The sequence below is a fragment of the Prunus mume genome, linkage group LG2, assembly GCF_029339155.1.
Source record: "Prunus mume cultivar Tortuosa linkage group LG2, ASM2933915v1, whole genome shotgun sequence".
Classification (NCBI taxonomy): Eukaryota; Viridiplantae; Streptophyta; class Magnoliopsida; order Rosales; family Rosaceae; genus Prunus; species Prunus mume.
In genome coordinates this window covers 23,273,087-23,300,821 of record NC_142699.1, presented here as the reverse complement: position 1 = coordinate 23,300,821, position 27,735 = coordinate 23,273,087, and the positions used below count along the sequence as shown (strand labels likewise).

At 36.6% G+C, this 27,735-nt stretch overlaps 6 protein-coding genes across 7 annotated transcripts; 3 read left to right on the top strand and 3 right to left on the bottom strand.

The window, feature by feature from the left end:
* The first annotated feature begins 5,869 nt into the window (after window positions 1-5,869).
* Window positions 5,870-10,072, top strand: LOC103321959 (uncharacterized). The gene is made up of 6 exons (XM_089045361.1): window positions 5,870-6,093; window positions 6,181-6,317; window positions 7,332-7,684; window positions 8,259-8,355; window positions 8,436-8,717; window positions 8,838-10,072. The coding sequence occupies exons 1-6, from the start codon at window positions 5,955-5,957 to the stop codon at window positions 9,834-9,836; spliced, it is 2,007 nt and encodes a 668-aa protein (XP_088901487.1). The 5' UTR covers window positions 5,870-5,954; the 3' UTR covers window positions 9,837-10,072.
* Window positions 10,073-11,740: 1,668 nt separating this feature from the next.
* LOC103321958 (Ribonuclease inhibitor) lies at window positions 11,741-16,137 on the top strand. The gene is made up of 2 exons (XM_008223809.3): window positions 11,741-13,425; window positions 14,512-16,137. The coding sequence occupies exons 1-2, from the start codon at window positions 12,496-12,498 to the stop codon at window positions 15,061-15,063; spliced, it is 1,482 nt and encodes a 493-aa protein (XP_008222031.2). The 5' UTR covers window positions 11,741-12,495; the 3' UTR covers window positions 15,064-16,137.
* Window positions 16,138-16,845: 708 nt separating this feature from the next.
* LOC103321957 (uncharacterized) lies at window positions 16,846-17,306 on the bottom strand. Its single transcript, XM_008223808.3, has one exon. The coding sequence runs from the start codon at window positions 17,186-17,188 to the stop codon at window positions 17,003-17,005; it is 186 nt and encodes a 61-aa protein (XP_008222030.1). The 5' UTR covers window positions 17,189-17,306; the 3' UTR covers window positions 16,846-17,002.
* Window positions 17,307-17,626: 320 nt separating this feature from the next.
* On the bottom strand, window positions 17,627-19,519 carry LOC103321956 (Restriction endonuclease, type II-like superfamily protein). Of its 2 annotated transcripts, none has more exons than XM_008223806.3 (2): window positions 19,275-19,519; window positions 17,627-18,811 (listed from the first exon to the last, which is right to left on the bottom strand). In XM_008223806.3, exons 1-2 carry the CDS (start codon window positions 19,417-19,419, stop codon window positions 17,805-17,807), a joined length of 1,152 nt encoding a protein of 383 aa, XP_008222028.2. In that variant the 5' UTR covers window positions 19,420-19,519; the 3' UTR covers window positions 17,627-17,804. The 2 variants fall into 2 exon arrangements, with proteins under 2 accessions (XP_008222028.2, XP_008222029.2); XM_008223807.3 differs by having other exon boundaries at window positions 17,627-18,795; window positions 19,275-19,514.
* A 164-nt stretch (window positions 19,520-19,683) lies between these two features.
* LOC103321954 (trihelix transcription factor GT-1-like) lies at window positions 19,684-23,971 on the top strand. The gene is given in 6 exon segments (XM_008223805.3): window positions 19,684-20,606; window positions 22,385-22,423; window positions 22,848-22,964; window positions 22,967-22,978; window positions 23,155-23,376; window positions 23,555-23,971. Coding segments are annotated over 6 exon segments (1,140 nt in total). The 5' UTR covers window positions 19,684-20,059; the 3' UTR covers window positions 23,758-23,971.
* A 929-nt stretch (window positions 23,972-24,900) lies between these two features.
* LOC103321953 (mitotic spindle checkpoint protein MAD2) lies at window positions 24,901-26,673 on the bottom strand. The gene is made up of 7 exons (XM_008223802.2): window positions 26,473-26,673; window positions 26,340-26,355; window positions 26,076-26,206; window positions 25,772-25,892; window positions 25,553-25,656; window positions 25,332-25,453; window positions 24,901-25,215 (listed from the first exon to the last, which is right to left on the bottom strand). Exons 1-7 carry the CDS (start codon window positions 26,543-26,545, stop codon window positions 25,159-25,161), a joined length of 624 nt encoding a protein of 207 aa, XP_008222024.1. The 5' UTR covers window positions 26,546-26,673; the 3' UTR covers window positions 24,901-25,158.
* Between the last annotated feature and the right edge of the window lie 1,062 nt (window positions 26,674-27,735).

Below are 27,735 nucleotides of genomic sequence, written 5' to 3'. Positions count from 1 at the left end.
ATTTCACATTATTAATAACATTTAAAATCTAAGAATGCAGCGAATCTTCAAATGATATAATATTTGCTAATCAATTAGTTATAAATGTTATGCACAGTTTTTTAAAAAGTTAGAAAATACTAACATGTAATGAGAGAAATTATTAAGCACTTGTAGCAACACGTATGCAAAAGCAGGATGAGAACAACAACCTAAAATACACAAGTAGGAGAACAAAATTAAGTTAAAACAATAAAGAAAAATACGAAATTTGGATAATTATTTGATAAAAATGATTTTGGTTTTGTATTTGAACAAAAAGGAGAATAACATGAATTAAATAAATAAGCATTAAGAAAAAAAGATGATAAATTGGAATATTATATAAAGACATGATATATATTAGAATGAATGATTGTTTTTGTAGATATATAAAAGTATCTGTGTTTAGAAAAATTATGAGAAAAATGATTGACATTTGTAATAACAAACTAATATAAGCAAATAATAAATCTATTAAAATGTGGAAGATTAAGAAAAAAGATTTTCTCTAAAATAAACAATTTTATAGGCATATATGCAAATTTGATGTTAAACGTGTATTAACTAATATTTGTTAACAAAGTGATATGTCATTGTGTAATTCATATATGTTGAGTAAATGTTAAATTTGATAGTATATAGTAAAATTTATTATGACATATAGACAAAGAAAAAAAGAAGCCCACTTATGAATCTTTTGTTATTATCTTAAATTATAATGAATAAAAGTGAGATCCTCTTTTGTTTTAACAATTGTTTAAAAAGGATTAAATGGAAAACAAAACCCCAAAAAAATGGTCTTTAAGAAGAAATTTTATAGCAAAAAGAACTCAAACTGAAATTAAAAGTTGTAAAAAATTAATTTACTCACCTAACATATATACATGTATATCTTAATTTAAATAAAATTGTTTAATACTATTTTCAATATGATTGAATCCATGAAAGCAATGTAATTCATAGATAATTTATTAAAATACGGAATATAAAAAATTAAAAATATATTATTCAAAATGAAACAATTTTTGTTACTAGTTTTCAGTCCAAATAATCAAATTGATAAAGCAAAAGTATTTAACTTTATACATCACTTAAAATTTATAAATAAAGTTTAAGTAATTCGAAACATTAGCAATTTAGTAATTACAATAATAAGTTGTTCTTAAAGATGTATCATTTAAAGCTATCATTAAAACGACAAATAAATCAATTTAGGCGAGAAAGAGAATATATTCTTCTGCTAAATATTCATTTCTACAAAACACATGCTCTCCTCCTATTCCCTTTTCATCTGTTTTTTTCATCATCAGTTTAACCATCATCTCCTCCTCCATCTTTCTTCTTCTCCTTCTTTTCCTTCTTCTCTTTCTTGCCTTAGACTCAAAACTTGTAGGCTTTAACCATGTGGAAAACAATCAAAATACTCAAATCCTAATCAATTTCTTCGGAAAAAAACAAATAATTGAATAGGTAAAGAACTTGTATATAAATTGGTATAATGGGGAGAAACAAAAACATAAAATAATACATACATATGTATATGTGTGTGTGTATTTACATACATGCATACATATTATAAAGAAAATACATACTTAGAAATTGTTTTATATCACTGCATCATGATTACAAAGCAGCGATACTAATTTTTATTTGATCAAAATATATTTGTAGAAAGACACAATTGTAGAAGGATAAAAATTAAAATATAATATAACAATTATAGATGTCTATTATTTTATCGGACAACCAACTTCGTTTCATAATGATTAAACAGTATATATATACTAATATAAAGCCTTGTTAAACTGATATGTATAATTGAGATATTTAACTCAAAATTTATAATCAACCAAGCTCACCAGATTAATGATTTAGATAAAATGTTAAATGAGAACACCAAAGGGAAAACATTTAAAAGAGGGGAAAAAATTTAGCATCAAAGCATATTCAACTTGTATCAATCAACAGAATAAAGATTACTTCTAAATAACTTGTACGCAAGCACAATCGATAAAAATAAAAAATAAAATCTTAGAAAATAATTAAAATCAATTGACTAAGATGACTAATAATGCTTAATTTAACAAAACAATGAATTGGATGAGTTTTTATACCTCGAAAATGACAACATAATCAAAATGTCTAGTCCCTTGCTTTTTGGTGTATCCAAGCTGTGAAATAAAGAAATGATTGAATTATATTTGGATTGAATGTCCAGTTCAACAAAAACTCCACAAACAAAATCATCAACATTCGTATAATAACTCATTAAAAATTTCAACTAACTAAAAATATTAGGCATTATCATTAATTAGGGATTTAGAGTTTAAAAATTACTTGAATATGAGCTTTTCCAAACCAATAGATTAAAATCAGAGATTGAGAGGGACTAGAATGAAAACCTGGGGAAGTAAATCAAGCTCGCAAGCTAAATAAATGAGACTCCAAATGCAGCTCCCAACCTTTTCTGTCATACACATGAATTAATTGAACCAAATAGTCCCAATTAATCAACAAATCATTTTTTTAGAAACAAATTTAATTAAGACAAATGCACAAATAGAGAGAGGAAAAGAAGTCCATCATAAAATTTAATCAACAAATCATAAACCCTAAATTCCAACAAATCAAATAATCATATATAGTCACCTAATCCAACAAATCATTATCCACACACAAAATCATCAATATTAATCCAATCCAATAAATCATTATCCACAAACAAAATCATCAACATTCATCCAATAACTCATCATAAAAATTTCAGCTAATTAAAAATATTAGGAATTATAATCAATTAGGGATATATAGTTTAAAAATGACGTGAATGTGAACACTAAAACACGCAATCAAAACAATAGACTCATGTTTTGGAATAAGTCTATTGCATTATGTCATGGAATAGATGGTTTACTTGTAGCTTTACCATTTGACACGCCCTAAGAGAAATATATCATACAAAAAGAAATACCAAATTAAATGAAACCTAAGAAACTGTGAAGCTAATTTATAGATATTTGTTTACCAAATTTCATACAACAATCCTTCACTTAGACTGATTATTTATAACAATGCTAAACAATGCTAGGAATTTCTAGCTATTATTAACACCAACATGAATTTAGTGCAACTAAGAAGACTAAAGAGAAGACTAAGTGCCCGTTTGGTATTGCTTATTTGAGGTGATAAGTGATTTTTAAAAAAATTGGGGAAGCCCAGCCTACGGAAGCAACATGAATTTAGTTTTGTGTAAACAACTTCATAATCACAAATATCTATTATTCTATCAAGCAATTAACTTGATTCCATGTGTAAACAACTATATAGAGCATTGACTTTGAACCTTATTCATATACTGGCCGTTGACCTAATTTCATAGGAACTAATCTCCTTGGCGGTTTGGACCACCTAGTGTGCAAGACTCCCAATCTCAAATCAATCCATATTTGAACATTATGAGAATCTTGGTAAAATTCAATTAACGTTAAGAACATTTGACTCCACTCATTACATATATTTGCTTCTTATTTTGGCTTTTATTAATGAATCAAGAAAACATTGGACTCCACTCATTAAATAACTCAAATTAGACTTATTATTTAATAGTCAACAGTACACATTTTGCCTTCTACAAAATCAAGTCCACAGTAACCCGATCTAACAGAAGAATGCATGCCCTGACCATAAACATTCCAATAAGTTCAAGAGTATACCATTTGGGCACACCAAGAATGACAGCATCTGGAAAGACTCAAATGGGTTTTCAATTTTGTATTTTCTAGAACAGCCCTTTTAAAATGGAAATCAAGATTTCTAACTAAAATCAATTTTTACAAAATACAAAGGAAAAACGAAAAACAAAACTATAAATGAAAATCATGGTGCTTTAATTGTCTGTAATCACAAATGCTGCAAATCATCAAACTTTCCATAAACAATAGTCTAAACAATGACTTCCAAAAACTCAAAAACAAAAATGAAACAGTTGAACTACAAATTTACCATGCAGCATAACTTCTGCCTTTAGAAATTAGAAACTGATAAACTTACATTTGACATGTCACAACTATATGATAAAACGGGCAATCCCAATGTATGAAACAGAGTAAATCATTTAACATTCAGCCATGATAGTATATAAGAATTAAAGACAATGCACATTATAGAAGTTTGGTTAACAAAAAAAATAACATGCGAAGTTCATAAGTTTTCTTTAAAAAAATTACTAAAGCTTGAAGATGTCTGGTTCATAACCAAATTTTTAATATAACACATACTTAGTTCATCAATTCAATAAAAAATCAATCCTACAACATATCCAAATAATAATTTTAATGAAAAAAAAGAACTCTATACATATACTATTCTCAACATTTAGCCATGATAGTATATAAAAATTAAAGACAATGCACATGACAAAAGTTTGGTTAACAAAAAAAATAACATGCGAATTTCATAAATTTTCTTTTAAAAAAATTACTAAAGCCTGAAGATGTCTGGTTCATAACCATAGTGAAAATTTTAATATAACACATACTTAGTTCATTAATTGAATCAAAAATCAATCCTACCACATATCCAAATATAATTTCAATGAAAAAAAGAACTCTATACAGATACTATTCTCCTATGTTTTTCTCTCACCATCAGTCATCAACGTCATTAGACTTATTTTATATTTGCATGCATTCACAAAAACATAGGAGTTCGAATCTGTATTCTAACAACAGTCATCAAAGCTCAATAACTCAAAACATTCAAAACATTCAACAACATGCTAAGATGTTTTAATCTATTGCTCTACCCTAAAATTAACCTTGGCAAGACACCTAAAAGATTCAACAACATACTCAGATATTAGAGGGTTTATGGTTAGAAAGCTTTTTTTTTAAAAAAAATTACCAAACAACATAATTGATAAACTCAAATAACATGATTATTAACTCATAGATTGACAAAAACCCCAATAATAAAAAAGGAAAAAGACAATGAATGAAAATCAAATTCAATAGAGTTAAGATAAAAGAACTAATCATAGAAGCAGGGGATTAAGAAAACACGGATGAAAGATTAGAGGCTAAGACCAAACGAGTAGTAGACGGAGATGAGTTTAGATGGAGATTGATCTTCGAATAGAAAAAGAAGAAGGAAAGGAAGTCGGTGAACAATGGAAACCAAAACTAATGGTCTGGGCAAATGGCTCTGTAAAAAGTCGAAGCCTCTAGAAGTAGACATCGAAGAACCAACCTAGCTCTTCCATCTTTACCCTTGAAGCTGTCGAACCAGCTAGTTGAAATTGAACCAAACGCCTCTCAAGAAGAAACAACTACATAGTTAGATCCGAAGGAATGAGGGGGCAAAACGAGGAAAACACAAAACAATCAGCCAATAGCAAAACCGTGATTTTACTGTGCAAGAGAAGAGAAAGAGCTGGTTTAATAGTTAAAAATAAAAGCACTTTCGTAAAATTACTGTGTTTAGCTACAGTGATTAGTTGGATTAGGTTTTAGTATATATAGAATTTCTATTGTCTTCCGGTACTCCTTATTTCTCTCTACAAATTTACTTTAGTTATATAACAATTTATAATTTCGTCAAAATTTCATATTAAATCATTATAAGTGGAAGACAACATAAGTGTAATTCCGTAAAAGATCGGTTTCTATTTTGGTCCAAGTTCATGTAGTTTTTCCATTCAAAAAATGAACTCTTACACGGGCCCGTGTTGTTCGCAGATAGTCACCTCAAATTGGGCCTAAAGGCTAACTCTCCCTTCCTCATCTGGAAAGGGTTAGTTTATTTGGGCCATACCCGACCCGCTGGGAACCTCACCTGCAAAGAGCAGTCGAGTGTAGTCGAAACCAAAACTCAGCCGAAACCTCTCTTCACATCCGCACACCTTTCCCTCTTCTGTTTGGCCAGCGAGAAAATCCATGCCTCCAAGAGCCAGAGACAAGCAGAAGGCCCCCGCGCCGCAGCCGCCTCCGCCTTCACTCGAAGATCTTTTCGCTTCTCTTAATAGGCACATCGAGCGATCCGAATTCGAAGAAGCCGTCAGAGTTGCAGATCAAGGTTAATTTAATTTCGTATTTTCCCCCGAATTTTGAAATTTCATTGTTCATTAAATTACTGAATTTTGATTTTCGAAATGAATCGCAGTTCTCTCAATTTCTCGTGGCGATGAGGACGCGCTTCGGTGCAAGGTCGTGGCCTTGGTCAAGGCCGATGACGTTGATGGCGCCCTTTTCACAATTCGATCTTCTAAGAGTCCTCCTGCGGATTTCAGATTCTTCGAGGTTTAGTAACCTCAACCACTCCGTAGCAGTTAGCTGTATATCTTTATGCATATTTTTGTGTGTAAATGTTGGTTTATTATTGAGACACTTTCGCTGCATTGTATTATTCGGACAATTATCGTAATGATATGACAAAAACTCTCGTAAGTTATAAATTTTCAGGGGTGCAGTTGTGTGAATGTGCATGAGAATATTAATCGAGGTCTGGTTCAGATTTCACACGAGAATGTCTTTAGAAAGTTAGAATTGTGATTATTTTGTTGAGCTGCAATTCTGTTTTGTTTGCATGATGACTACTTGTACCTTGGTCCGAAATGTTTAGGAAATAAAGTAAAATAACGGCAGGTTATGTATGCGCAACAAAATTATCACAATTCGAACTTTCTAAAGACATTCTCGTGTGCCAAAATGTTTAGGAAATAAAGTAAAATAACGGCAGGTTATGCATGCTCAACAAAATTATCACAATTCTAACTTTCTAAAGACATTCTCATGTGCCGAAATATTTAGGAAGTAAAGTAAAATAACGGCAGGTTATGTATGCTTACAAGATGTGGGTTGGTGCTTTGTTCAGTTGAGTTGAATAAATGTAAGTCCTCTTCTGACGGTTGCAGGTTCAGTGTTTTTTTTATTGCTGGACAGTTGGGAGATTGAATATTTCCCAGCAATTAAGTATGAGTGTTTCTGTTCTTAGATTTGTGCTTTCTTGTGATGCATGATTTGCAATTGTTTTTACTAAAAGGAATTTATTCAAAGTTGAATACCAATTAGCATGTTTGTCTATTTTTCTTCTTCTTCTTCTGTTTTTCACATTATTAAATGGCTGCTCTCTTACTCAATAAGTAGTTATTCCGATAAAAACAATGTTACATGATGCATCCCACTTATCTGAGGGATTTCCATTATCGAATTTATCCAATGGTCCTGGTTGCATGTTACTTGTGTATAATTCTGTAAATACATACATGATGTCTCTCATTAATGTTCTTTTCTACTTTTTATATTCCTAAATAGGCATACTGCTTATACAGACAAAACAAGTTAGATGAAGCTCTTCAGTCCTTGAAAAGCCAAGAGAGAAGTTCTGCAACCATGCTATTAGAATCCCAGATATTATTTCGCTTAAACAAGATGGATGCTTGCATTGATATATATCAGAACCTTCCGAAGCCCAAGATTGAGTCTGTAGAGGTAAATTCTGTAGCTGGTTTGGTTGCAGCTGGGAGGGCTTCTGAAGTGAAACGCATGATGGACAAACTTGGGGTTAAAGCAAATAACAGCTTTGAGCTGGCATACAACACTGCCTGTTCTCTCATTGAACTGAATAAGTACACAGATGCTGAACAGCTCCTGCTTGTAGCCAGAAGGTAATATGCCATTTTTGTTTATTGAAATTGATGATACAAATCAAGTCATATTCTACTTACTGAGGAGATATTTTCAGGAAGTAACGGGTCTGTTTTATGTTTATTACTATTATTTCTCACTCTTTAATTTTTATTGCAACATTTTAAACTTTTGGGTGGGCATAATTTTTTTTCATTTATTTGACTTTTATTATTATTTTTATTTTATAAAGACTATCTCTTAATGAAAAATTTAGCCCAATGGATTTACTAGACAGCATTAAGGCATACAAACTTATCCTCTCAACTCAACCTAGCATCACAACTGCTTAAGGTTTGCTGTGTGGATCTTGTTTTTTCTCCACTAAGCCCTTTATAAATACATAATTTATGTTCAAATGTTGATTATGCCCTTCCTCATCAATTGTTTTTGTACGTTAGTTTGACATCACCCTTTAACGGTGTCCTTAAAACCACAAATCAGTTTATTACTAAGCACCCTATATTTGTATTTATGCCATCTCACCTATTCTGCTAAAAAAACTCGTGTTAAAGTGAGAATGAACTGGTGGAAGTAATGCACTTGGTTTCTCAGAATTGGCCAGGAAACAATGGTCTCTGATAACTTCCCTGAAGACGAAATAGAAAATGAATTGGCGCCGATAGCTGTCCAGTTGGCTTATGTTCAGCAGGTAATTTTGTACTCATTTCTGTACTTGTTGCAAAGTTGAAAATTCAATAGCCATTAATGCAAATTAGCTTCTTCCAACAGCTTCTTGGGCACAAACAAGAGGCCATTGAAGCTTACACGGATGTTATTAAACAAGATCTGGCAGATGAGTTATCAATCGCTGTGGCAGTCAACAACCTCATTGCTTTGAGAGGTCCAAGAGATGTTTCTGATGGCCTAAGGAAATTTGATCGACTAAGAGAAAAAGACAAACAAAACTTCCATCTTGCTCCTGGAGTAGACTTGAAGCTTTTTTCAAAACAAAGAGAATCAATATATGTGAATCGGGTCCTTTTACTTCTCCATGCAAATAAAATGGATCAGGTCTTTCTGTTAGCTCTTTATGTTTTTCAAGTACTATACAGTGAATATATAACAAAAGTAAGCCGTTGTGGGTGCCCCAGCTCCCCTTGCTGACATCTATTTATTGCTGAAAATTTCCAGGCTCGAGAACTTGTTGCTGCACTGCCAGACATGTTTCCTGACAGTGTGACGCCTGCATTACTTCAGGCTGCAGTTTTTGTAAGAGAAAACAAGGCTGGGAAAGCTGAAGACATTTTAGGGCAGTTTTCAGAGAAGTTTCCTGACAAGTCCAAGGTTGTTCTCCTGGCGAGGGCACAGGTTGCAGCTGCTGCTGGCCATCCTCATATTGCAGCTGAGTCCCTTGCTAAGATACCTGATATCCAGCACATGCCTGCGACTGTTGCTACTCTTGTGTCTCTTAAAGAGCGTGCCGGCGACATTGATGGTGCAGCTGCCGTGCTTGATGCTGCAATCAACTGGTGGTCAAATGCCATGACTGAGGACAACAAACTTAGTGTTTTAATGCAAGAGGCTGCTTCCTTCAAGCTCAGGCATGGCCGAGAAGAGGATGCTGCCCGTCTATATGAGGAGCTTGTGAAAAGCCATGGAAGTGTGGAAGCATTGGTTGGGCTTGTAACTACAGTTGCTCGTGTGGATGTTAAGAAAGCAGAAGCTTATGAAAAGAAGCTGAAACCTTTACCAGGTTTGAAGGCTGTCAATGTGAATAGTTTGGAGAAGACATCTGGGGCTAAACATGATGAGGGAATTTCTCATGTTAGGATCACTGAGACATATGAAGAGGGGAAGAGTAAGGCCAAGTCAAAGAAAAAGAGAAAGAGAAAGCCAAAGTATCCTAAAGGGTTTGACCCTACAAACCCAGGGCCACCACCAGATCCAGAAAGGTGGCTCCCCAAGAGAGAAAGGTCAAGCTACAGGCCTAAGAGAAAGGATAAGAGAGCGGCTCAGGTAAGAGGCTCTCAGGGTTCCGTAGCTAGAGATAAACATGAAGCTGGTGCCACATCCAACACTTCAAATTCAAAATCAAACCAAGCAACTACCACCAAAGGAGCCTCTCAGAATGCAGTTGCAGAGCAATCCAAGCCCTCTTCATCTAAGTCGAGAAAAAAGTCTAGGAACTAGCTTAAAAGGATCCAAGTTTTTGGTTGGTTTCTCTTTCTAAATGTTGCAGAATTTTAGATGATTTAATTTTGGTTCCCTAGTGACTAAACTGAGATTTGGTAGTTAATGTTCGGCGTATTTGCTGCTTACTTCTGATTCAAGACAATAAAAAACGAAATAGTTTGGTAGTGAAATTGTTTCAGACTTTGACTCTGAAATTCGGCTGTTCTATTGATAATTTATCTTGTTTATTCCAACTCTCTCTCTCTCTCTCTCTCTCATGCGTTATATGCCGTGTGAATGTACCAGAAATGACAGAAGCATTTTTGGTGCTTCAACGGAGAATGGACTTGTTTATTGGCATAAAATGTGAGATGCCTTGTATCTATGGATTTCCTTGAGAGATGCGTGGAGAAGAGGAGCATCTTCTTTGAGAACTCCACCAAGTTATGAAGAATTCTTGGCACTTGGGCTTCATGCACTGTGTTCTGTTTGCTTGAGAATAAAATATTCTGTATTTATTTATATGCTTTAATTTTTGCTCTTTTAACTGAAGATCAATCATAATGACCAATCAACCAAAAAAATAATATCTGTACAGTCCCTTTGATCTTGGCTCAAAACCTCCTAGAACACGTTGATCTGAGTAATAATACACGTACCACATTGTATACCACATTTCACATGAAGATTCTCATTTTAATTATACAAAACCCTTTCTCAAATTTTTTTATTTATACAAAACCCTTTCTCAAATTTTTTTAATTTATACAAAACCCAACGTAGTTAGTTATATCTGGTTAGACCATATACAACTAAGTTGTTTAGCGTGTACTTTATTTTCAAACGCCACCTATGAGAGCAACGGATCCGAATTCATTAAAAAAATACCGCAGGAATAAATAAAGAAACAAACAAATTAATTAACAGAGAAAATGGTTTTTAAAAATAAAATAAAAAAACCTCCTAACTTCTAGAAGGGGTTTGCTCAAAAGAAGAAAAAAACTTCTGAAAGGGGTTATGAAAAAAAAAGAAGCAAAAAACCTTGTGGAAGGGGTTATTTATGACCCAGAAGAGAAAAGGACTTGCGAAAGGGGTTATATGACCAAGGGGAAAAAAGGAAGAAGAAAAAAACTTGTGAAAGAAGTCGGATTCGGATTATATCCTAAAGCCAACGAGGCCCAATCAAATCTACCACGCGTAAAAGTGGGTCCGGGTCACACGTCACCAAACCCTGACCGCTTGGACACAAAGATCCAAACACAACTCTACCAACGCATTCCCAAACATACACAACCTCCTCCACCTTCCCTCTCCAACTCACACTCACCCACCAAACCGTAAACCCACAATGACCCATTTACCCTCCACACGATCGAGATTAGACGGCCACAAATACAAGTCCAAGTTCAAATCTAAATCCTACAAAACAAACGAATAGATTAAGAAACAATAGTTTTTAGCTCATGTGACTAACAACATTACTTTTTGACTCATAGAGGCAAAGTTTTTTAGGTTTGATTTTCTATCCCGCCAATGTCGTTTGTCTGAAAGAAAATATATAATATGTAATAATTCACAAATGGTTGAAAAATTATGCTAATTGGCCCTCCCATATGTATCAATTTAGTTCCGCCCCTAACCACAGTCCTGTGTTAGAATATCACAATATCGCTTGTATTAAAAAAAAATAAAAAATGAGTGATTAATTTAGTTAAAAGTTAATTTAAAGGGTAGGGGGGAGAGGCTTTAAAATGGGCGAGGAAGGCTCTTGTGGCTTGTGCTCTTCAGAATCAGAGCGAAACAACAAGAATTTATTCTCCCGCCATAACCGACACGTGTCCTTCTCCCCACGTCCCTCTGTCCTAAATTGGACAATTCACCGTTACCCTTCACTTTATCTCTCTTTTTTCAATATTTTTCTCGGGCTTTTACTATTTCTTTAGTTTTATTCAATTTTCTCGGCGTTTCTCGTCCTCGTCTCCCTCTCGTCCTCCCTCTATCTCTCTCCCTTTCCCTCTGTGTTTCTCTCCCTGAACTCGATCGACAAGCGCTCGTCCTCTATTCGGATCGATTCCCACCTCAGGAAAAGACCAAAATCTCTTAAACACTAGAGTTCCCGTCGAATCGAACAAAAAGTTTTTATCTTTTTCTTCTTCTTCTGTGAGGGTTCCGTACCAAGAGGCTTGGCTTTGTCGATTGCGTTCGTATGTGCAAATTAGGGTTGTGGTAATTGTTTCGATTCGTTTTTGATTCATTTGATTATCCCTCGTATTATCAATTTCTGCTTTCATTCTGTTAAAATATTGCTACTTTGATCTGTTCTATATTCAATATTTGTTTTCCTTGTTTCGTATAAACCCTAGGTTAGTTGAGTAAAAAAAATTAAAAAAAGAGTAAATTCTTTGATTCTTATCCTGTAGATAAATTTCGGTACCTTTGTTTTCATTTTCGTTTCCTTCTAGCTGCTTTTAGGTTCTTCTCAAGAAACTCCGTGAAATTTTTGGGCGTCGTTTTAGTTTGCCATCAGAAATTGAGGGTTTGCTTGTTAGATCTTCCCCTTGTTTCTTTCCAGAGAAAACCAACCAAAAAAAAAAAAAAGAGAGAGAGATTGAGAAAAAGTGTTTAGGATATCTAGGGTTTGTGTATAGTAGAGAAATTGGGTTGTGGTGTATATTCAATGGCCTTGAATTTTTCCTATCGACCAATCTTTCCCGGACATCTGTCTGAGGACAATTTGGTTTCACCAATGAGGATTGCCAATGGGTGCCTCGTGGAGGGTATGCCAGAAAGGAATGGAGATGGTTTCGGTAGGCCATGGCATTCGAACAGGCAAGTGGAAGATTTCTTTGATAGATGTGATAAGGGCGGCTTACAGGACCCAGTTTCAAATGACATTCTTGATCTTTTGCCTTCGGACCCTTTCGGCATGGATATGAGTACCACGTTTACGGCGATATCAGGCTGGCTTGAGGATTTGGAAGTGGACTATGGTGGTTACGGAAGGCACCATGTGGGGACAAGTAATGGTAATTATGAACTTTTTGCAGGATTGAATTTTTTTTGGAATAATGCTATGAGGTTCCACGCTTTCCCTGGGAATATTGGGGTTGAACACAAGTCTAATGTAGCAAATGGATTTGCTGGGTGTTCAAAAGAGAAGGGAGTTGGCGATGCCTCCTGCCATGGTGGTTTTGGATCAGCTTGTGCTGTGGCTGACATTTTGCATTTTGGCAACGAAAGTTGTGGGTTTTCCAATCAGAAAAATGTAGAGTTTCAGGATGGAAATGATATTTTAACTGATGAAGATGGAGATGGAGGAACTCCTCCTTGTGCTTTGATGTTTGCCCTTGGTTATCTGGGTGTACGGGATCTCTTTGTTGTCGGAAAAGTTTGCAGGTCTCTCCGTTCTACTGTTCACGGTGACCCCCTTTTGTGGAGAAGTATTCACATAGATCAACCATTGAATGAGAAGATTACCGATGATATTCTTTTGCAGTTAACCAACAGGGCTCAACGAAGTCTGCAGTGCTTGAGCCTGGTGGAGTGCTCTAAGATCACTGATGATGGTCTGAAGCGTGTGCTTGAAAGTAATCCTAGGCTAACCAAGGTTAGTATGACTTTTATCATTGTTGGCTTATGGACTGACTCCTAAATGTTTGGTCCGTTTTACCTTAACTGTTGTCAGTGTTTTGATTAATTATTGTCTCTTTATAGGAAGTATATTTTTCCAGACCACATTTCTCTTAAAGAAATCATTTTTTGTTATTAATGTTCTACCTTAGACTTCATGGTCTTTGTGCTCAAAGTGACTTTCTGTATACAGTTTGTTGCTGAGATATTTTATATTTTATTTTATCTATAAAATGCAGCTTAGACCGCCTAGAGTTGGTTATCCTCTGTTCTTTGTGTTGATGAAGTTGGAATTGTAGTTTTTGCTATGCGTAATACTTAATTTAGAGTAATTGCTCTCGCAAGTTGTCCAGATGATAGGTCGTGGTATCTTTTGCCTGCAAGTTTGTCTTTTACCAATGGATGTGATACACTTTTTAACCAATGGTTAGTTATATTTTCAAGCAAATGTGCCTGCATTCTACATCTACATGAATGTACAGTCAGGAATAGAGATCCACTCATTTCTTGTTGACAGTGTCATATCTTAACCCCAATATGATAGTAAGCTTGAAATAAACTAAATTGAATAAATCCCTAGCTGAGGTTTACTTTTTCCCCATCCCTATTCTGGATTTGAAGTTTAAATCTCATTTTTTAATGTTTTGAGTCATCTGTTCATGACTAGATTAAATGGAGTTGTTACAAGACATGCATGGAAGATACACCAAACTAAGATCTTGGTGCTAATTTGCGTTTGGCTTAGCAGTTATTAAATGGAACAAACCAAGAAGTAGCATACTATCCTAATGCTCTGACGACAGTTTTGGGTTGTGTTTTTATTTTCTATTTTCTCTCCCATTCTTTTTCTGTATCTTGCTCCTTATGGTTTGAAACCCCATTAGCCATTCTGGCACTGAATTTTTTTGGTAGCTCAGGTTTTCTTATGCCTAAATCCAGAACCTCATTTTTGCTGCTCAATTCACTCTATCATTCTTTATGAGAATGGAGTACTTTCTTCTAGTTCCACATAATGGTTTTGTTCATTCAATGACCTTCCTAAACATTTCCTTCATTTATGCAGTTGAGTGTGCCTGGGTGTACCAAACTCAGCATTGAGGGCATTGTGAATAACTTAAAGGCTTTCAAGTCTAAGGGTGCACAAGATCTGAAGCATTTACGAATTGGTGGACTCTATGGTGTGACACAGCAGCATTTTGAAGAGCTGAAATTTTTGTTGGGCACTGATAGCCAAATGAAGCAGAATCCCCGAAAGCCACATTTTTATCACAGAGGGAACTTTTATCTGCCCAATGATGATGATAGCGACATTGATATTGAAATGTGCCCTAGATGTCAGAACCTGAGGCTGGTTTATGATTGCCCTGCTGAGGTTTGTCCTGGGAAAAGACATCCAACTCAGGTATGCAGGGCTTGCACACTTTGCATAGGGAGGTGTGTTCAGTGTGGTCGGTGCATTACTGATGATGAGTATGAGGAAACATTTTGTCTGGAAAAGCTTTGCTCAGATTGTGGGAAGAGGCACAAGTCTCAAGAGAGGCAGGATAGAAAGTATGGTCCATCCAAGTCTATCATTCTCCATGAACAGAATTATGGCTTTGGTCAACATGGCTAGATACTGTTGGTTTTGTAGATTTGCTGGTTTCATGTTATGGATGAGAAAATTGCAAGTGGTAACTAGGGCATCTGACCAAGAAAAATCATGACAAACTTTAAGATTATGGTTCCTGTACCTCGTATCACTTGGTCAAGTGACTTTGTTGGGTCTAGCCCTATTGGTTGACTTCAACTTTGGTTGTTTGAATCTCATCTGAAGCTCTGAGCCCACTGCTATTGCTTCATGATGAATAGAAAAAAAAAATATTGTAAAAAATAAAAACAAAGGAGATGGAAATTTGAGGGATGAAGGATCATTATCAGCAAAGTTCTGCATCCATCATCCGGGGCATGAAGTTTTGTTAATGGTGATTCTTTTTGTTGGCTCTGGCACAAATAAAAGTTTTATGAGTTTGTTGGGTGATTCGCCTGTGAATATTAGGCTGTGAAGTTTGTTTGCATTTGACTCAGATGTGAGGTAGCCTACCAGCACATTCAACAATAGGAGTAACTAATTGTAAAGAGCAAAGTGGGAAGGTGACTTATTTGTTGTACTATGCATTTGCCATCGTGCTCCATAAACTCTTTGCTGGCCCGTGGAAGCACTCATATACTGCCTTGAAGCGGGGTTGTGTTGATTATTCCAGTCATGCGATGAATTATGTCTATCGATCAGTGTTCCAGCTGTGCAGCGGTTTATGAAGATTGCTGTTCTAGTGGCAGTGTCTTCTGTGACTTACTATTTGGGTTAAAGCCCCATGCAGAGGACCGCACCTCTTCCACCTGGCTTATATACACTGATATTTTTAATGTCATTTCGTGGCTTCGTTCTTCCTTAGCGCCATGGATGTAGCTGTGAATGTTTCCTTCAATGGAAACACTTAGTTCATTTCAAATGGGAATTGTATTATTTTCAAATGGGAATTGTACCATGTTATTTCGTTCGAGGAGGGTTTTGTTGGTTTCAGTTATGGTTTCTGGCAGTTAAAACTGTGTGCATTGAGCAGAAGTTATGTATGCTTCTTTGGATGCATCTGAATGTTGTAAAATGTACTTGATAATCAATTTATGCTTTTAATTTCAAGTGGACAAAGCCATTGCATAAACTTTTTGAGCACACGTGCAGTCACCTATTTAAGACTTTATCATTCAATCAGACCACAAGTTCCTTGCCTTGTTGATCTAGTATTTGTATTGTGGGATTGACAGATAGGTCTCAATAGAGTTATTTAAGGAATGATTTTGACTTCATTCCTCGACTTTATTCTGCAAAGCATGGCAGATAAGTATGTTTTGTGACTGTTCAACTTTGAAGTGGATGGTGCATGTTTGTCTGTCCTGAGTCCTGACCTGATGGGCAGTCATTTTTATTGAAAGGTTCTTAGAAAAAAAAAAAAACAAAAACAAAAACTCCATCTTCCTCCTTCAAAGCCTCTTTTTAGAAACGAGAATGCAAACTTCGGAAAAAAAGTGGTTTTAAAGTTATCAAGTCATCATCATAAATCATAAGTCACGTTTTCAATGCCCCTCTCTTTAGCACTTCAGAAATCTGCTGTGCTGAGAATGAGAGACATTCATGGCATGCATGGTCCAAGTCCCAGCACATCAAAGACAATGATTATATGCTCGCATTTCTTTCGTGTGCTAACTCTGCTATCAGATTCTCTTGCCAGTGGCATTTTGGTTCCTGCAAATCTTCATTATGAGTACATTTCTTTTGACGAATCGTTAACCAAATCTTGCCCTCTCTCATCTGGCTTCTTGATAATTATGTACCATGTGAAGGAATAAATGAGCAAACTGTAAATTTAAAATTTATTAAATCAATGTTGAGGTGACAAATGCAGCTATAAAAGTGCAACAGTAAATGAAGACAATTGGGATTAAACTGGTTATTAGTGGCATATTTTTGCTGCAAGGAGATGGAAGAGGCTACATTGTTCGACACATGTAGTGTTCTATGAATCTGATTCTTTCGCAGATTTCTTCCGGAGCTTTTCCACCCACTTGAAGCTTAAAATTGCCTTCCCGAAACTGCTCTTTGATCCATCCTTGCCCTTCTTCTTGTCATTCTCTGATGATCCCGGTGGTGGTGGGTCGGGGTTGTTATCCCATTGATCAGCCCAGGACATACCAGAATCCATGTCCTCTTTCTTTTCTTTTCTTCTCTTCTGCGTTTCTTGGTTTGGAACTTCTTTTAGATGCAAAGCTTTGGCAAAAGGGTTATTTGCTTATTTTAAGGTCCAAATCTGCTTTTCCTTAAAATTTCAGTGAAAGGACAGGTTTGGCCGAAGTTAGTTATTTCTGATGAACAAGTTTAGAAATTTCTCTAACGGTCTTTTACTTATTATGTAGCTCGATGTTTCTCGAACCAACTTCGATTCTTAATTTGGTTATGTCCTTTATTTGACTAGAGTAAGAGATTCGGTCTTTTTTCCTTTTTGGATGGGATAAATTTGGTTTAAAGTTGGTTATTTTGGTAAGTAACCTCTTGTTGACCAAGTCTCACAGGAGGCAACGAGCAGTCAAGTCAAGGCTAAAATGTATATGCATGCCATGCCAAGCCCTGTAAGTTATAGCCATTCAGATCAAAAGTATATATTATGCATCCAAATATTCGAACTGTATAAATACACCATGCGATCTAATTCAATTGACAAATACATTGGGAACCAATGGACTACAATCTAAGCCTCAAGGGAAGGGGCAACAAGATAAGGGTAAGCTTTACTCATCCTTTAACTTTGAGGCTCATCATCACTAGAAAAATTCAACGTGACCTGCAATTTCTCTACACAACAACTTGGCCTCACTGGCTAACTTCAAGCTCTTAACAATTGCAAGCCCTGTTTGCTTGTGTGTAGAAGTTGGGATATATTGCTTGGCCTCTTCTTCCTTCCCCAACAACAGAGCTTCCCTTGCAGGAATCACATTTTCCCACCAAAATTCCCTTAAAATTCCATGCATCAAGTTCCAGTAACTACGGTCCCTGCACACACGGAATATAGTGCTTCCGTTTGGTGTCCAGCAATACAGATCAACCCACTCTCTGTCCATTATCTCCATTTGACCCTGCACCTGAGGCATGTAATAGAACGGCATAGTTGACCAGGGCAGACCCTTCTCAGGTTTGCCCTTGTTATATGGACACTTCACTTCCAGTATCCCACCGCCTTGAAAGCAATCGATAAGACCATCAAGAAGACCATCAGGGGAGGCACCAACCCAACCAAGTCGCTCCTCTGTGTGGGTTGCAAATCCGTATGAATTCACTTCACGACCTGTGATGCTTTTGTACTTGCCGATGGCCACTTCTTCATTGAGTACGCCCCATTCCATGGCTCTTTTAGAAGCTTCCACAATTTGTTTCTCTGATTCAAATACCTTCTCATGCCAAAGCTCCGGCCGACGGCTCCCTTTCCAAAATCCCAAGGCAGTGCTGAAGGTGCTTGTCGTGAGCTTGTCCCTTCGTAGAGCAAACCACTCCTCTGATCGTTGGGGAGCATCAGATGGTGAAATCTGGGTGGCCATCACTAAGGACGATGGGGGACGCATGACAAGAGGGAAAATTGGAGAGATCACCGGTGAGGTGCATGTGGAAAAAGGTCTCACAATCACATTTGCACCTATTTTCCTTGAAGATAGAAATTCTACAGCTTTCTGGTGAAAGCTGCAGAATCTGGTGCAGCAGATATTGCTCGTTGCTGATATGACAATGGCGCCCATGGCCACTTTGTTTGGACGAGAGGTCCTGCAAAAGCCACACACTGCTTGAAAGTCAAGTTGAAGAAACTTCCTTAAATTTTTATATGCAAAATATTGAGATATTTGTTTACAAAATTAACAAACAATGCAAAATAGCCGTTGGACACATAACATTACACAAACAGGCAGTGATCTTGTCCTTAATCAAAAACTCAAAGGGAAGCATATTCTATTCTTCCTCCTTCAGGACAAGTATTGATCCTTCTATCAAAGAAGGAACTTAAAATTCAATGCTTTTCCTACTCACTGCATTATGCCAACCCTATGCGGGTGGCAAAACGCTCGAACACAAAAAATTGCAGATGGCTCAGCTCAATGAGGAAACAAAGAAAACCCAAACGTACAACTTTAGGCCTCAATATTAAGTTTACCCAATTCAATTTGAGTGACAAAACCCACATCATTGGCATGCCTTGGTTCAAAAATGGGGGGGAAAATTGAGACCAAAGGTGTTTGATTTTATACCTGAGAGAGGGCTTGAATTAAAGACTCCGACTTTGTGAGTTGCAAAGGAAGCAGAAGCTGGTTTGATATTATGAGAGGGCACCCTTCCATGGAGACATTTAAGAGAAGCAATGGAATGAGAGGAAGAAATTTGAAGGAGCTTCATCTATCACAAATTTCTGGCAACCATTACTAGGGTTTTGCCTACTCCCAGAGAGAGAGAGAGAGAGAGAGAGAGAAGGCGGGGTAGCAAATGATAACATTTCATTTTACAAGATGAAACGTATTTTATAGCTACTTCAAAACGTCGTCGTCTGACAGGATACTATAAAAGTATAAAACGGCTGCCAAACGCAGCGTTTAGCGTGTGGAACTTTGAGTATAAGTAACTAACTATAAAAGCCCATTAACCACAGTGGAAGAGAGAGAAGAGAGAGAGAGAGAGTTCCAGCTGAGTTCATTCTCCTTTCTTCGCTAATAACAAGCAAAGCTTTTACTTCACGCTCTCTCTCTCTAGCTCTCTGTCTCAGCTAAAAACCCAAACTTCCGTCTGCAAAAAGGGAGGCAATAATCCTAAGCAAGGCCCAAATCTCCATCTCTTTCTCGCTGAAGAAAGCACAAGAGACCTTCTAATAATGGGCTTGCTGCTGCTGCTCATGGAGACCCTCACTTTCTTCTTGAACCTCATCCCCTTCTAATCAAACTCAGTCTCAGTCTCTCTCTCTCTAGCGCGCGCCCAACGGATTTAAAGACCCAATTTTGAGTAAACCCAGTTTCTCAATTTCAACACCCAGTCACCAACCACCATGTACTTGTCGGAAAAGCCTCGAGCAATCGATTTTTACAAAGAGGAAGGCAGCCGAGACATGATGATTGAGGTGGTTTCCAATGACGACCTCTCTCAATCTCAAACTCATCACCCCAACCATCAACCACAGCAGCAGCAGCAGCAGATGCTTTTGGGGGACAGCAGCGGCGAGGACCATGAAGTTAAGGCCCCGAAGAAGCGAGCCGAGACTTGGGTCCAAGACGAGACTCGGAGTTTGATAGCTCTGCGCCGTGAAATGGACGGTTTGTTTAACACTTCCAAGTCTAACAAGCACTTGTGGGAGCAGATTTCGGCTAAGATGAGAGAGAAAGGGTTCGATCGGTCTCCTACTATGTGCACCGACAAGTGGAGAAACTTGCTTAAAGAGTTCAAAAAGGCTAAGCACCATGACAGAGGAAGTGGGTCAGCTAAGATGTCATATTACAAGGAGATTGAGGAGATTTTGAAGGAGCGAAACAAGAACGCGCAGTACAAAAGTCCCACACCTCCAAAGGTTGATTCTTTTATGCAATTCTCGGACAAAGGTATTTGCTTTTTCTGGATTTTTGGTTTCTGACTAAAATATGATTGCCTACCTTTTATGTATATGTTGGTCTTCATTAGTTTTCCATTTTTGTAGTCTTACCTGTTTCCCTGAAAAAGAGATTGGTACCATAATAATGTATTAGAAGCTAAATTTAGAGGGTTTCATTTAGTATTTTGAATTTATAAATGTTTCTGTATCTGGAAATGGGTATTATTTGGGATTTGGAGTATAAAAGGTTTGTAACAATTGATCATTGAGGACTGAGGAAACTTCTAGTCCTTTTTACCTTAATAAAGTCATCCTCTTCAAACTGCTGATTTGAGTGCTTCCTGCAGTAATGACATTTAGTTTAGACACAGATATGATAAATCTACAGGAACATCTTGGAGTGTGGTTAAAGATAAATAAAAGATACAAAAATCTCAATAAGTAATCTGATGTTATCTGGAAAACAGGACCGTACGGTAAGTTACTTTTGAGGATGTTGCAGACCTATTGCTTGCTTAGATATCTAGAATACTAGTTGGGGTAGGCTTAGGGTCATGATCTTATAAACCTGTGGATGGTGATTAACGGATTAGTGGAACCTAGTGAATAGTCAATTTCTTCTCAGTTGCAGACTTATGTTGAGACTGGAAATGCACTTAATAGTAATTGTCTCCCTAAATCTAGTGCTTAACTTAAATGAACGGAAAGATGAGAGAAGAAGCAAGAAAGAATTTTTGGATTGTCAAGTGGTCTTGTTTTGGAAATGTACTCCATTTGCAATTGCATGATATAATAAAAGATGGATAAGGTACTAGCTTAATGTGGTAAAGCATTGAATTTGTCCTTTTGCTTATAATTGTTGATTATGGAGATGTCATATGCTAGGTTTTATAGAGTGTTGAATATGCATGAGAGTTGCATAGTATTTTGTAAAATATCGATGATATGGCTTCGTACAAAACAAATCTTATACAGAGGAAGTTTTCATGTGTAGTTACACTATTTTGTGACTTAGTTATTTTTCCCCCTCTCATGGTACTCTGGCAGTCTTTCCTGACACATTATAGACTGTATAAAAACCGTTTCCTGTTACGTTTTCTGCAGTGCATTGTGCATATTTTATCAAATAACTACACATGTCTTGGAGTTAGGAGAAAACCTGTCATGTTTATCTTTTGCAACTGACCATGGGGATACTTAGCAGTTAAGTTATGCTATTTTAATGTTCCTATCAGGAACAACCAGCAGTGCAATTCGGGGTAGGCCCTGACCTTGTGGTGGGGGAAGGTTAGGGATGGGGGGGCCTGGGTGGACTGGTTCTTAGAGGGTTTTCCTCCCCCCTGCCCTTCTTCCCTTAATTTCGTAGAGGTTTCTTCCATTTTGTGTCTAATTTGGGGTGGGCTGCAGTGCAGGTGACCCCTGCCATAAGGTCTCTCATGGCCCAATTATTATTACAGTGCAGCGAACCTCCTGCCAAGAGGCCAAGGTTGCTTGCTAACTCTCAGCCACTTGTTAGAAGGAAGTGTTCCGTCCCCGTTCCCTATGCATCAAATGCTGCATGGGGATTCTCGTACATGATTCACTTGAATGTCCTTTTATGTTCCAAGTCATTCTTTTCTTTTCCTTCACTTGGGCAGTGCATTATTGTTCTCCAGTCTTTTTATTTTGAAAATGCTGCTTTCTTGTCTCCTAGTTTCATAAGTGACGTCCTTCTGCCCCACCCATCCTTTATCTATGTTGTGTTGATAACATTAGAACAACCATTTGACTGATTTTCTGCTCATGCAGGTATTGAAGATGCAAGCATTTCTTTTGCACCTGTTGAAGGTATTGTTAATGTAATCTGAATTTTTGTATTCTGGTAAATGTTTATGCCATTTGATCACCTAATTATTAGTTTGCCTGATAACTCATGACCACTGTTAGAATCTGTTAGAATATGATTACTTATTACTTGTCATCTTTTGAGGAATGAACAATTTATTCAGGTACAAGCATCTCAAATAGCTGATCTCAAGGCTAATGTTGGATATTAGCATAATAGATAGAATTCATGATTCAATTACCAATTCTGTTTTTTACTTTCCTTTTGGCCGGAAATGCTAAGTTCTTGAAGTGCAAGGAGTAAGGCAAAATAGGATAATATGAACTCTTCTGCATGTTACTTCTATATTCTGCTTCATCATATTTTTTTAAAAGTCAATTTCTTTCAAAGAGGTGTCTGTCCTCTCTTAAGTTCCTTGGTGTACAGCTAGTGGGAGGCCGACGCTCAATCTGGAACGACGTTTGGATCATGATGGTCATCCTCTTGCCATAACTGCAGCTGATGCAGTTACAGCGAGTGGAGTTCCACCTTGGAATTGGAGAGAAACCCTGGAAATGGTAAGAAAACTAAATTGAATTGTAGTTGTGAAATTTTCTCAACATGTGTCTTGAGTGTTTATGCTCCAAATTTTTTGTACGGATGAGTAGCACTCAAATCTTCATTTTTCTTACTCAGATATGAGTCAGTGGTAAGATGGTTCACTTATTTTAAATTATTTTCGCCTTTTGGGCAGGTGGGGAGGGTCAATCATGTGGTAGAGTCATATTAGTCACTTGGGGTGATTATACTAGAAGGATTGGTATTGATGGAACTGCCGATGCCATTAAGGAGGCAATTAAGTCTGCTTTTAGGTTGAGAACAAAACGTGCCTTCTGGTTGGAGGATGAAGACCAGATAGTCCGCAGTCTTGACAGGGACATGCCTCTGGGGAATTACACCCTTCATCTTGATGAAGGTATAGGTTTCGTAATGGCCATAATGATTTAAAACGTTCCTTTGACATCAGCTAAATGAAAAAGTGGTACAAAAGTAGCAAATGTTATTCACAGTATTTAATAGAATTTTCATAAAAATTAATGATGTTCTGCTCCCCCTTTTATAATGAAAACTTGATGCTAGAGTCCTAATTTCAGGGGTGGCCATCAAAGTGTGCCTCTATGATGAGTCAGACCATATACCAGTACATACAGAGGAGAAGATTTTCTACACTGAAGATGATTATCGTGATTTTCTGACCCGCCGGGGGTGGTCATGTCTGAGGGAGTTTGATGGGTACAGAAATATTGAAAATATGGATGATCTTCGACCTGGTGCAATATACCGTGGTGTGAGTTGAGGGAACCAGATCTTTATCATGTTTCCTTCTTAATGTAAGTGCGGATGATCCATATTGTTAAGTCATGTTTAATGCTGCACTTTATGTTATGGTAGAACAAGGACAAGGACAAAGCACTCGGGCACAGATTTTAATATTGCACATACTGGCCTGGACTTTGATGTTTGTAAATATGTACTTTTCAAAATATAAAGAAGTTTCAAGCCTTCTACAATTCATTTTTGGACAGATTAAAAATATCCTTTTCTAGTAATTACGTTTGGGTGTAAATACGTGATTCTCTTGTTTCTGCCATGCTTCATTTTTGGACAGATTAAACATTTTATTTTCTATTAATTTCAATGTATCTTTTGTGTGCACTGATTTGACCAAAATGATGGAATTTTCCGTTTCTCTACCACTAATTTTGGCGCTGTATTATTTTTCTTCTGCTGGTGAGGGACCATGGTTGAGTCTTAGGGCATGTTTGCTAAAGGGAATGGGAGTGATTCCATTCCACTTACTCCAAGAGGGAAAGGGAGTCAGATTTTTCATGCCAAAATATTTTTTCTTTTGTCAACTTTAGGGTTTCATGCTAGCCCAAACTTGGTTCTACTCTCCTAGCCCAAACTGAGGCAGCCCATTTTATTTGGCCGAACATTATCTATATATAAAGCAAAAAACAGAGAATGGTGAAACATTTAAAATACCAGAAAATGCCATTGGTTAAAGAATTGAAATTATTAATTAAATGAGGATAAAATAGTAAATTCACGTTTTTGCATATTTAAAAAAAATAAAAATAAAAACAAAATAAGATAATAAATTCTACTTTTATGGAACATAACTACCTATATTATCTTTACTTAATTCTAAGAATAAAATAAAAAATAAAAAATAAAACCAATTGGCACATGCGTGAGGCCTCCTCATTTTATTTGGCCGAACATTATGGTGAATGAATGCATAAATGATCTTGAAGTATCAAGAGCTTCTACAATGAGGAGTTTGGAGTGAAGCCCTTATTTGAGGGGTTAAATCTCAACATCAAACCATTTAAAATGTTTTAAGTCCATTAATTTCCTTATAAATAATCAAACAGTTGCAGATATCTCTGTTTTTAAGCATTGTTATTCGTGCGAATTAAGTGATCTATGTGGTGCATTTTGAAGAATACGGAAACTACAAGATCCCTTATATATGAAAACTGCCAGATAGTTGTCTTATATGAAATGAACACAACTCAAACACAAGTTCCTCCCACCACATACAAATTATACAACATCCAATGGTAGCAAACACCAAGACGGAAAAGGCAAGTCATCATTCTCTTTCCAACTAGTTTTTCTAACCAAATGTGAATTAAACATTCACAGTTCCAAAAGTCAAGCAAACATGGATATCGCCTCTCCTCTCCTTCCGCTACTGCTCATCCCATTCGTCATTCTTGTAGGACACTAGAGTGTCAACCTTGTGAATCTGCATGATCAGCAAACAAAAATATAGTCAGCAGCCAAACAAACCCATTTCCCCTTTTTATGGTAAAGAGATTTCTAAATGGATTAAATAAATGGGATTCAATTTCTGGAACTTGCCTTGGTGTCAAAGGAATGCAATTTCACAATTTGTGGATTTGCAATCAGTTTGGGGTCACTTTCAACCCAAGTGAATGGGACTGCAAGATCTTTATCCGTGTATGCCAAAACATCAAACACACCTAAAGCAAACAATAGGACAGAACACATGAACATGACAAACACCAAGGTCAAAGAAATAACCATTTTTTTTTCAATTGGGTGAATGAGTGTGCTCTTACAGGCTTCATCAAGGCACGGCAAGTAAGTAATGCTTGAAGCAATCTGCCTCATGATTGCTTGAATCTCCCTCATGATTTCCTTGTCACTCTTTTGCCTCGACTCCCTTCAATCAAACCAAACAAAACAGTGAGAAGAGATTTAGAAAAGAATTGAAAATTTGATAACTGTATGCAACATGAGGGACACAGTTAAAAAAATCCAAAGTTGAATTGAATTACCCCTTCTCAACGACCTCATTGTCAGTCTCAATGCTGAAGTTCCACCTCTCTAGAACCTCATTAGTCGCCTTGCTCAGTATGACCAGAACAACTCTCTGTAACTTGCCAGATTCCAGCCATTCTTTACAAGATTGAAGAATATAAAATATCAGTCACCCAAGAACAACATATTTCAATCAACCCATGTAATTGTATTTGGTGCAGATGAATAAATCGTTTCATACTTTCAAAGTTGAGTTGTTAAATTAAGAATTAGACACAAAACAGACCCCAAACGATAAAACCCTAAATAGGTATTACTTACCAGAAAGCTGAGCAGTTAGGTTGGCGATGAAGGATTTGAGGCCTTCATCTTGAGTAAGCAACATGGGCAGCCCATATTTCTTCACCTTTACAAAGCTTTCTTCAGGATACACTCCTCTATTGTACAGAATGCTAAAAGAGAAAAACCCATGTATCCAACCACAATTAATTTCAAGATCCAAGAAGTAAATCGCCAAAAGGGGAAAACCCCCAAAAGATAACATAAAGAACAAGAACAAAGATCAAGATCCCGTGTGATCATTACCTGTTCGCTGAATATCCTGAAAGAGGAATTGCATAGAAATACGAAATACAGACATCAGCGAAAGATTTCTTAGAAACCGAACAAAGCCCAACAAAGACAAATGACAATCAAATCCAACAGACAATAAAATTACCGAAGAACTCGCTGACGATAGCCGCGGAACCACGCAGAGTGATAATGTCTTTGGTCGCAGTTCTTGAAGCCATCACACTAAACCCAGTAAGGATTCTATCCAATTCCAATAGGCAGGAAAGAAAAATTGTGAACTTTCCAATCAAAAAGCGGTTTGTACGTTTCTTGGGATGTGGAGGCTGAAGAAAGAGACTTGGGGATTGAGAAAATCAACGAAAGTAGTGCAATTGCAACGGCTAGTTTTTTAAATTTTTGGGCACCGTCAGGCGGGCCAATGCAACGGTAACTTCCTTAAATTTGCATAATTACGGTATGAGTCGGGTCAGCGGCCCCCATTTGCTGCCACGTAGCAAGGCTGAGAAGGGATGTGTTGTCCGGTGATGAGACAAACCAGCAAATTAAACTTGCATGTGAGATACGTTATGCCATTAGTAAGCAACAAACTAATCATCCAAATTCCATAAACAAAGCAATTTTTCCAGGGGATCCACACCATCGTTTTCCAAGGTTTATTAATTAGTTGTGATACTATGGTTTCACATATATGGCACTTATTCCGTGTCATACTAACATAGGCCCACACATTGGCTGACTTAGAAAATTTTTAGGAAATGGGCAACATTTTAAAGGCTAAAAGTATGTGAGGGAAATCCAAGTACAAGGAGTCCATTAACCCATCTACATTAGTCAATAGAGAAGAGAGAAACTTTGAATAAATAAATGTGAAATCTGCATAAAACAAAATTAAATTATAAGTTGAGAAACTAAGAAAGGATAGATGCCAAATAAAGGGGATTAAAGTTCATGGATATTCATTTAATAGAGATACACCATTAAGGGAATTTTGGGAGACAACAAGTTTATGTGAAGTAGAAATGAAATTGAATATTACAAAGTCTTTTTCAGACATTTAATTGAACACATGGTGGACACCAGCAGAGGGAGAAATTCCGACCGCCCCAAAGGGTTTTTCGACGAGGAGGTGCAGCTGAACCTCCTTGCTCATGTGTAGGTCCGCCAGTGGGCCCACATAACTAAAACTTTTTGGCTTAAATGTCAAAATGGTCCCTATATTTTATCTCATCGGCCAATTTAATCTCCGCGTTATCAATTTGGCCAATTTAGTCCCTGTGTTTGTATATATTAGCAAATGTGATCATTTCCGTCAAAATTTTGTTAAAATTGAAAAAAAATATATATTTTAAAAAATTGTAATTAATTATTAAATATTCAAATTCAATCTAAAAATGGAATTAATATAAAA